Below are 11546 nucleotides of genomic sequence, written 5' to 3' on the forward strand. Positions count from 1 at the left end.
TACATTTCATTTTATAGGCAAGTAATCTAAGGAACTACCTTAAGCTTGCAGAATTTGTTGTTTCAAAAGCAGACCATGTTTCTTTTATCAAAAACTAGTTCACAACCCTTAGTCATACAATGCAGGTATGATTTACAATAGCATCAAAAAAGAACAAAACATCTAGGAATAAATCTAATAACCAAGGAGGTGAAAGACTTGTACACTGAAAGCTACAAAACACTGCTGAAATAAAATGAATAGGACACACATAAGTGGAAAGACATCCCATGTTCATGGATTGCAAGATGTAATATTGTTAAGATATCAATATGACCCAAGACAATCTACAGGTTCAATGCAAAACCTATCAAAACCACAATAGCATTTTTTGCATAAACAGAAAAATCCATCCTAAAATCCATATGGACCCTGAGAAAACCATAATTCAAAAAGAGTCATGTACCACTATGTTCACTGCAGCTCTATTTACAATAGCCAGGACATGGAAGCAACCTAAGTGTCCATCAACAGATGAATGGATAAAGAAGATGTGGCACATATACACAATGGAATATTACTCAGCCATAAAAAGAAACGAAATGGAGTTATTTGTAGTGAGATGGATGGACCTAGAGTCTGTCATACAGAGTGAAGTAAGTCAGAAAGAGAAAAACAAATACCGTATGCTAACACATATATATGGAATCTAAAAAAAAAAAAAAGGTTCTGAAGAACTTAGGGGCAGGACAGGAATAAAGACGCAGATGTAGAGAATGGACTTGAGGACACGGGGAGGGGGAGGGGCAAGCTGGGACGAAGTGAGAGAGTGGCATGGACATATATACACTACCAAATGTAAAACAGATAGCTAGTGGGAAGCAGCCACATAGCACAGGGAGATCAGCTCAGTGCTCTGTGACCACCTAGAGGGGTGGGATAGGGAGGGTGGGAGGGAGATGCAAGAGGGAGGAGATATGGCGATATAGGTACATGTATAGCTGATTCACTTTGTTATAAAGCAGAAACTAACACACCATTGTAAAGCAATTATACTCCAATAAAGAGGTTAAAAAAAAATCCATATGGAATATCAAGGGAACCCAATAGCCAATCCTGAAAGAAAAGAACAAAGGTTGAGGTCTCACACTTCCTGATTTCAAAACAAATAACAAAGCTAGAGTAATCAAAACAGTGTGGTACTAGTATAAAGAGAGATTAATAGACCAATGGAATAGAATAGAGAGCCCAGAAATAAACTCCCATGTACATCGTCACATGATCTTTATACAAGGGTTCCAAGACAACTAAATGGGAAAGGATGGTCTCTTCAACATATGGTGCTGGGAAAACTGGACATCCACGTGCAAAAGAATGAATTTGGACCCTTATCTTACATCATATACAAAAAGTAACTCACAATGAATATCAAAATGTAAAACCCCAAACTGTAAAACTCCTAGAAGAAAATACTACAGGGAAAGGCTTCATGACGTTGGATTTGGCAATGTTTTCTTGGATATGACATTAAGAGCACAGGCAACAAAAGCAAAAATAGACAAATAGACTACATCAGACTTAAAAACTTCTGTGCATCAAAGAATACAATCCTAAAAGGCAACCTACAAAATGGGAGAAAACATTTGCAAATCATCTATCTGATAAGGGGTTAATATCCAGAATATATAAAGAACTACTACAACTCAACAACAAAAATAACCCAATTAAAAAATGGGCAAAGGACTTGAATAAATATTTCCCCAAAAAAGATACACAAATGGCCAACAAGCATAAGAGAAGATGCTCGGGACTTCCCTGGTGGCGCAGTGGTTGGGAGTCTGCCTGCCAATGCAGGGGACATGGGTTCAAGCCCTGGTCCAGGAGGATCCCACATGCTGTGGAGCAACTAAACCCATGCGCTGCAACTACTGAGCCTGTGCTCTAGGGCCCATGAGCCACAACTACTGAGCCCGTGTGCCACAACTACTGAAGCCCACCTGCCTAGAACCCATGCTCTGCAACAAGAGAAGCCACTGCAATGAGAAGCCCATGCACTGCAAGGAAGAGTAGCCCCTGCTTGCCGCAACTAGAGAAAGCCCTCGCGCAGCAATGAAGACCCAACACAGCCAAAAATAATTAAATAAAATAAATCTTAAAAAAAAAAAAAGAAAAGATGCTCAATATCACTAATTATTACTGAAATGCAAATCAAAACCACAATGAGATATCACCTCACATATATTAGGATGGCCACTATTAAAAAAAAAAAAGAAAGCAATAAGTGTTGGCGAGGATGTGAAGAAACTAAATCTTTGTGCACTGTTGGTGGAACTGTAAAATGGTGCAGCTGCAATGGAAAACAGTATGGCAGTTGCTCAACAAATTAAAAATAGAACTACTATATGATCTAGCAATCCCACTTCTGGGTATATACCTAAAAGAATTAAAAGCAAGATCTCAAAGAGACATTTGCCCACCCATGTTCACAGCAGTATTATCCTCAATAGCCAAGAAGTGGAAGCAACCCAAATGTCCATTGGTGGATAAATGGATAAACAAAATGGGAAAATGATATATGTGTGTATATATGTATCATTATATAACTATATATATCATTTTATAAATACATATCATTATATAAATATATATTATATATATTTTATAAATATATATATCATATATATAATTATATATATATGACATATATATACACAACAGATTATTCAGCCTTAAAAAGGAAAGATGTTCCATCACATGCTACGACATGATGAACCTTGAGGACGATATGCTAAGTGAACTAAGCCAGTCACAAAAAGTTAAATCCTGCATGATTCCACTGATATAACGTATCTAAAGGAATCAAATTCACAAAAAACAGAAAGTAGAATAGTGGCTTCCAGAGGCTGGGTGGAAGAGAAAAATGGGGAGTTGCTGTTTAATGGGTGGAGAGTATCAGTTTTGCAAGATGAAGAAGTTCTTGAGACCCATTGCCCAACAATGTGAATATACTTGACATTACTGAACTATACACTTAAAAATGGTTAAGATGCAGGGACTTCCTGGCTGTCCAGTGGTTAAGACTCCACGCTCCCAATGCAGGGGGCATGGGTTCGATCCCTGGTTGGGGAACTAGGACCCCACATGCCACGCAGCCAAAAAAAAAGGTTAAGATGGTAAATTTTATGTGTTTTGTTTTTTACCGCAATTATATATAGAAATAAATAAATAAATAAAATGGGTCTGACGCTCTATCATGACAGACCATGTCAAGGATCTTCTTAGACCTTAGACATTTTTCAGACCTTTGCCCTAAGTGCTATATTCAACAAAATGAATCAAGAGTTACAGTTTTCTAAAAATCTTTCTAAAGCAATCACAAAGGAATGAAAGAAAAACTGATCTACTACGGATGATAATGACCACCTAATCCAAAAACACCTTCATAAGAATGAACAAAGCACCAGAAATGAACATCTGGAGCTCCTAGACTTCTCACACAAGTCTGAAAGAGATTTCACCACTGTCAAAAGCTGATGCCACTACAAGCCTTTGGATATCTCCATTTCCTCTGAATACAGGCCCAGTTTCTGAGACTATTCCAAATGTCTAGACTAACTTGTCACACCAATCTAGAACTACGAAGTACATGAATTCACAGAATGCAGTGTAATTTTAACCTAAGCAATATACCAGGTACCTAAATCATCAAGAGCTAAGAGTCGAGTTAGTGGCTTCTAATACCAAATACCTGGATCCAAATACCAAACACCAAACACCAAATACCAAATTCCATGGATCATCCATTCATGAGTTTCCTTGGTTTCCTTTTAAGAACGTACAGGATCCAGATGGCCTGTGATCATTTTAATGGTTAAGAAGTTAACAGAAAGTGATATAGATGTTTACGGTTGTTTAAAAAAAAAAAATTCACCTCACTTGAACACTTAACACATTAGTTTTGCATGAACTGGCAGGACTGTTCTTTATCCAGCTGGTACACAACAGAATCTACTACCTTAAGTACTCATTCAGGATTAAACAGCTTGACTCTAGGGAGAGACGGCTTGCAAGGGAATCCTAGCTCAACTACCTACCAGCCCTGTTACCTTGGGAATATAACTTAATTTCTCTGTGCTTGCTTCATGATCTATAAATTGGGGTTTTATGAGGACTTGAAATATTAAAATCTAAAAGTAACAAAAGTGATGGTTTAGATAAGTATATGTTACTCATTTTAGTTACAAGAGAAAGCAACATGTAGGGAAGAAAAAAGTAGTGTCACCCTATGTTTTACTGTAGCAGAATTGCTAATACCTGCATCCAAGTTCAGAGTTTTACCTGTACTCTGGACTCTCAATCCAGGTTTCAGATATGAGAAGGGGAGGATAAGGTCATTCTAGGCAATGCTCTGTTTAAAACTGAATGCCTGAGGGAAGAGATATGGGAACATATGTATATGTATAACTGATTCACTTTGTTATAAAGCAGAAACTAACACACCATTGTAAAGCAATTATACTCCAATAAAGATGTTAAAAAAAAACAAAAAACTGAATGCCTGTTATGTATCAGTACATACTGCAGATGTTGATAGAGGTTCTGCCCCATAGAAATTCCAGTCTGGGTGAAGAATGACACCCAGAAAACAATTTAAGGAGCTAAACAAGGCAGTATATGATTAAGTGTCAAAATGAATGACAGCTGAGTAACAAAGACAATGCAAATTCAGAGAGGGGACTGCAGGACTTTAGAGAAGTGGAGAGAGTTGGGAAGTGAGGGCCTAGGGCAGTGCCCCAGGCAGGAGGCCGGAGGCGGTGGGAGAGCTGCCCAAGAAAGTTAACAGACATTGATGCCACTCGGTAAACGGTCAAAATCGAGACCAACGTGGCAGAGAGAATAATCATGGCATTAATAAAAACTGGGAAACCAGAGGTAGCGCCAGAGAATTCTGCTCTGGACATGTGCAGCGTGTGGTGGTGGCCAGATGTGCATGAGAAGGAAGACAGCCAACGGGGACAACAGGGCAGGATGATAACCAAGAAGTACAAAGTCACAGAAACGAAGGAAGAAAGGTTCCAAGAAGCAGCTATCAACAGTGCCTGATGCTGCTTACAGCAGATAAGGAAAAATTCAGCCAGAGAAAAAAGGCCTCTCAGTCTGACAAGGCCAATCACAAAGCTCAAGCTACATGCAGATGAAGGAGAATTTCTGAAAGATCAAGCACCAACAATGATTTCATTTTCCCCCCAAGAGTAGTTTTGCTTATTACTACTCTGGATGATAACAAATTAGATGATTTCACACCTACTCCCAAAAGCTGATTTTTTTGGCAGGTGTCTATGGGGATGGCTGCAGGGATTACAAAGAGGAGCAAAACTGTCCTTAGCAAGAGGAAGAGAGAACACACTTTTTCCAACTAGAGGATTCCAATGATCCAGGCAGTAGCAAACAGCTTTTCGTAAAAGCAAGCAACGAAAGTTCTTTAGTGAAGCACTATGAATGAATACTTACTAGGCCCTAAATTAAAAAGTAATCACTCTACCCCATTCAAGGATTAAAACATTTCACTCTTAAGAAAATCACTCTTAAAAAACATTTTTACATTAGGAAGTAATAATTTGATTAGAAGAAAGTAAATACCACTCCTGATCAATTCTACCATCCTAAGACAAAAAACCTAATCAAATTAGGTTTTTATCTCTTTTCTTCTGGCCTTTATTCCTAAGCACTCTGTTCATATGCTTTGGAGAGAGAACACTTTTGTACCCTCCTTCTGCACTTCTGTCACAAATACAGCTTTAATATGTGCACGAAACTAAAGTATCTGGTAGACAAATTTAAAAGTCCTAAGAAAGACTGTCAAACCTCGCCCTGCCATAAATCGCCAATTAATGATAAAACACGTGACACAAATATAAATTGTCACAGACTAAAACAATCACATTCCTGAGAATTTATCCAACTTTATATTTACTAGATACATAAAATGTAGCTCTTCATTTATAATAAATTAAAAGACAACCATGCCCTCCAAAAACACATTTCACAATGAAACTATATTATACATGATATATGATGCTTTTTTTTAAAAGCTCTTATTTGCTTGTAATAATGAATGGACTGATTTACAAATAAAAATACCACTAAGAGTTATACGTTTAAGATGTACACACATATTTTCACTACACACACACACCCCTATTTTAACTCTTCTTAATATCTAGATCTTCGCTTCAAGAAAAATCTTGACACCAGTCCAGAATAAGTAAGTTAGTTGTAGTAATTACAGTAACTTCTACCTCTGGCAACTCTTTCAGAGGTCCTTACAAACTGTAGAGCAGAGTCAAAACATCTTCAAAGGTCCCTTTTCTCTGGGCTAGTGAAACACACCCCCATAGATCAGTGAAGACAGATGTTAAGATATAGGAGTGTTAAGACATACAGGATGTTAAGACAAAGAATGGCTCACGCTTCTGACTTAAAATTAACAACATCTAGTCCAAACATGAAAAACTGCATTAGCTATTTCTGCTGCTTTCCTTCCAAAGACAATGAGTTTTATTTTGTTTTGAAGATTTTCTAGTGAGATTCTGCTGCAATAGAAATATACTAAAACACAAAATGCCCAGAGAAACATCATTAAAATTGCAGGTAAGTCTTAACTTTGAAAAATTATGATGGTTTATACTGCCAAAATAAACACAAGAAGTCCTCAGGATGTAAATGGACAAAGTGAACTCAGCTACCTTCAGAAATCTGCCCAGATTTTCTGGAAAAAAACCCAACAGCATCCTTTGGGGGTGAATGGTGCCAAATTTGCAGTATCACATTCATGTAAGAAAATCAATCTCACTTCTACTCAAACAAAAACTACTAGAATCTGATCAGCAAGGAGGCTGAAAGCACTAGCCATTTTTGGAGCTACCTTCATGGAATATTTGATTAGAGCCAGATCCATTTATGATGGGCAGAGTCCTGTGTTCTATATTAGTATAATTACCATCAATACCTTGAATAGCTAATTTCTCCATCCAAATTGTTCATCCAGACAAAACATGGGCCACAAAAGGTGTCTGATTCTGCCAGGACCTCTGGCTGATTCGACCACATCTTTTCATCCTTGTACACCCTGGCAGGTATTCTCCTCCCCTAACCCTTACATTTATGGGTATTAGAAGAGGTGTACTAAAACTTATAAACCATACAAAAGGGAAATTAGCAAATATAACCTAGGCTGCCATTTCTCAAACAAGGGATCTGTTTACTTAACTATACACCGAGAATTAGCACATAAAATGGCTGTTGGAAAAAAAGCAGCAGGATGACAATACAAACTTAATGTTTTACTAGACTCAATCATTTTATTTCCCTGTGCTAATGACCCATGAATATAATCACTCACTCAAACAAATGTTAAATGCCTACTGTGTGCCTGGCACTGTGCAAGGTAAGCAAAGGCAGAGAAAAAGCAGGACACAATACCTGCCAAGTACTACTTTAAACTCAAGGAGACATTAACTTACTGTACTATTTCAGACTTATTGGACACCAACTACATGCCAGGCTGTGCTGGGCACCATGGCCACACAAGAACCAACTGCAGATCTGTAACCAAAGATGAACTATGACAACCCCAGGCCTGACTAGTCCTAAAGCAGCAATATTTTATTCAGGAAATAATCTTGCCTCTGTCAATTAATCCTTTCTACAGATGGCAATTCTCTGAATAACTTCCACCTATGTTAACCCAGACTAAGGTTGCTTAGAGTTAAGTGAGAGAATGTACTGTTTTGAGCCAAAAAATAAACAGTAAACTGAAACACATTGCACTTTAACATTAATTTGGTTTGCTTTGCTGTTGCCCTCAGTAACAATAAAAAGCAAGTGACTTTAGTCGTAAAGTAGAAAGAACATCAATCCTAAAGTCATTGTGGCAAGAAATTATTTTCTTTCAGTGGCAGTTTAGTGTGAAACAGAAGCTAAACTAACAAGTTTTGCTTAGCTTTTTAGAAACCATTCACTTTTAGTGATTTCTTCATGAAGGCTCTGTGGTCACTCATTTCCCCAGGCTCAGAAACACGCAGTAATGACAAAATTACAGATCTGGTCTTCTAGGTTACAAAATGATTTTTAACCCTGTAAAAGTACCGGTGTTACAGTCATACAATACTAACGAGAGTTTTAAAAATAGGGGTCAGCCCTTAACTGTAAATTATAGATAAAGGTTTGCAAACTAGAAACTTGACATTGGTTTTTAAAGTCTTTCACATTAAAGACAATGACACCCAATTAGGTATCTTAAAACAGGTTAAAAGTATAAACAGACTTTCAATAGCTTAATAGAGAGCTAAGCAGAATTGTACTACAGAGAGACAGAATTGTTAGCTAAACAATCATCAATACTGCAAAGCGATACTGAAAAGGGAAGCTGAAAAAACAAGATTCCTCCCCCCAAAATGTTTGAACAAATGCAAAGTAAAATTCGGTAAGCTGTCTTGAAGCCTCTCCACCAGTCTCGCTATTTTTACATTTTAAAGTGAGCTCTGTTCGCACGCCGCTATTAAAACCGCAACCAAAAAAAAAGTGTCCTCAAATTTGCCTATTAACAGCAATCAAGTCTAAAAATATGCCCCTCCTACCTAGTGAGCCAAGTGGCAATAATATATGAGAACTCAGGAAGTTTTGAAATGGCAGTGACAGGAGACAAGAAGGAAAACGAGGGGAAGGAATCACGGAGAACAAGAGCAACTCCGTGCGGCCAACGCCGCGAGTTGGCATCCGAACCGCAAGTTCCCGACTCGGGACGGGACTCGACCGAGCAACTTCGCGCCGGACCGACCCCGCGCTCAGCCGCCCTCCGAGCCCAGAGCCGCGGCCCTTCCTCCCCGGTCGCAGCTCGGCAGCGGTCTCCGCGAGGGCGCGGTGACAGCCGCGGGGCCGGGCCCGGGAGATGCCGGCCGGCTGACACCCACCTTCCTTCTCGGCCCGCGCCGCGGCCACGACGAGGGTCATCACCAGGTGCAGCGCTCCCAGGAAGCCGGCGGCCGCGCTCCGCGGGACCCCGCCGCGGCTGGCCGCGGGCTCCAGACCGGCCCCGGGGGACGTGGAGGCGGCGGCGGCTCCTGCTGCTCCTCCTCCGGCCCGCTTCCCCATCCCTGCCGGCCGCGGGCCGCCGCGCTCGAGATCCGGCGCGGTCCTTCTCGGCTAGTCGGCGGCGGCGGCGGCGCGGGAGCCGTGGTCCGGGCTCTGGCCGCGGCGCCGGGGGCGAGAGCGGTTCCGGGCCCAGGGCTCGGGCTCCGGGCGTGGGTCTGGGTCCGTGCGTGCGTGTGAGCGAGAGTGTCACTCACGGCCTCGGCCTCGGCATCGCTTACGGAGAGTCGAAGCGGAGAGGCCGCGGGTCAAGCACAGCAGGCGGCCATACTGGAAACGGGCACGGGCCGCGAGCTCTGGGCGCTGGCCTGCGAGGGGCGGGGCGCAGCCCTGGGCACCGCCCCCGCCGTGTCGTCACCTGGGCGGCCCGCCCGTCTGTCTGCCCGCCCCGGGGTCCGTGGGTCGGAACTCCTCGTCCCGCCCTCGGAGGCCCACGGCTTCAGTGGCCAGGCGGGACGAGGGCAGCGCACCCCCAACCCGTCAACGCTGGCCCGCCGGGGAGGAGGAGGAGGGAGGCAGGCCAGGGCCCAGCCGCCAGGACTTATGATGGTGGCTCAGGCTTCGCGGAGGCAGGGACGGCGATCACGTGAGGACCGGGAGGCCTGGCCGCGCAGCCGCCCTGGTACGGGGGCGGGGCCGGGGAGGGGCCGGGGAGGGGCTGCGGGGCGCTGGGGCAGGCTGGGACGCTGCTGTGAGCAGGGGACGAGCCCCTGCATCCCGGGTACTGCAATGCGAGAGCCTTCTAGAGGACTGAGTGCGCATCCAGACCTCGAGGCCCAGCGCGGAAAATCCATTCCAGTGACTCCTCCTGGCCGCACCTCCGCCTCTCAGCCGCTTCGAGAATACCCACGGCCTGATTGAGTTCCTGGTGGCGCTGCCTTGGGGACGCGGACCTGCTCTATTCATCTTTGTAGCCTTCAAGACACAAAACCCAGGAACGCTTAATGGAATCCTCCTGCCCTTGGATTGTGCCCACTTTGCTGCGGGAAAGCCCTTTGGGTGTGTGTGTGTGTGTGTGTGTGTGTGTAAAGCAGCAGTGTCCCTGGAGGCAGAGGGCAGACTGTTCTTCAGAACAGCGTCCAATGTTCATGCTGGCTTTCTCCGTCTTGGAATAATTCTTAAGACATTTTATTCACATATTTCCTTCAAGGCTCAACACAAATGCGGTCTCTTTTAGTCTCCTTCAGGAAGCCACCTCATGCCTCTTAGATGCCCTTTTCATCTTAGGTCAAGGTTCTTCGTGGGCGTGGCTGTTCGCTACAAACTCCCTCTTTAATCAATTAGTAACTTCCCCTAATTCCTAATTTAGTAACTATCTTAGTAACTTCCCGTAACTACAGAGCCGTTTGCTTACGCTTAGGAGGATTTGTTGAGTGAATCCTCGTATGAAGGCCAAGTCCACCCCTAATAGGTCTTGGAACAAACTACATGGGAAAATAAAATTTCAGGAAGACTTACAAAAGAAACTCAAAGTGCTACCCTATGCAGTAGTCTTCTTTGTCAAGCAAGCACTTTATATTTTAATAGCCTTACCCTGATTTTTGAAAAGCACTTTTACTTTTCTGAATATTAGAGTCAGAATTTAATCGAATTTTGTTCTCGATATAATTAAATAGGAATAATTAGTATTATCTCTAAGTTGGCTTTTCCATGTTTGTATCTGGAAGGCTTTTAACTCACCTAAGAAATCAAGCCCAAGGATAAGTAACTGAGTGCCTTAGCTGGGTCAAAACTTACCTTCAATGTGCGGCACAAGGACTCAGCAGCCCTTCACCGACTACCAGGTTCAGGGCAGACAAGCCTCTTCAACCATGAAACGCTCAGGTTCTCTTACACAGGAATCGACCACATCCTCTGATTAGCCTGAGGCTCAAGAGCCCCATGTGAACTAAGCATATGGCTATAATTGGAGCTTAGACATATACAGACCTGTTTGATCAGAGGCTGATTTCCCATGAAGCTAATGAAGCTTAAGCTTTAGGGCCCCTCTCTTGCACAAGTTTCTTCCAAGGCCCTGCATCTAACTGTGTGTTTATAAGCTTGTATTCTTGTTCTTTAAGACCCCCATCCCCAATAGCTGTGTAAGCATTTAGGGCCCACCATACCTGTACCCACCCTGTGCCTGATGGATGTTGGAAGTCACAAGGGTGATGATGGAAGTTTGTTCCCAGGAAAGGGCAACGAGACTGCTGGGAGAATAATAATAAAAGAAGAACTTACTGGACAGCTTGGTAAACTGCGTTGGAGAGCACCTGGAGTTGAACCGCCATCACCCCATCATCCCCTCTCCCCAAACAGCCGTGTGCCTTGGGAAGGAGAGAACTACGTTAAAACTGAAGGAACTGGGAATTCCCTGGCAGTCCAGTGGTTAAGACTCCGAGCTTCCACTGCCAGGGCCCGGGTTCGACCCCTGGTCA

General features: G+C 42.8%; 1 protein-coding gene across 1 annotated transcript in view; it reads right to left on the reverse strand.

Moving 5' to 3' along the window:
* TMEM131 (transmembrane protein 131) overlaps positions 1–9677 on the reverse strand; it is a 190675-nt gene extending 180998 nt beyond the window's left edge. Inside the window, exon 1 of the mRNA XM_061210791.1 lies at positions 8952–9677. Coding sequence (XP_061066774.1) covers positions 8952–9132 — 181 coding nt within the window. The 5' untranslated portion in view covers positions 9133–9677. The remainder of the gene's footprint in view (positions 1–8951) is intronic.
* Between the last annotated feature and the right edge of the window lie 1869 nt (positions 9678–11546).

The sequence above is a fragment of the Eubalaena glacialis genome, chromosome 14 (assembly GCF_028564815.1).
Source record: "Eubalaena glacialis isolate mEubGla1 chromosome 14, mEubGla1.1.hap2.+ XY, whole genome shotgun sequence".
NCBI lineage: Eukaryota > Metazoa > Chordata > Mammalia > Artiodactyla > Balaenidae > Eubalaena > Eubalaena glacialis.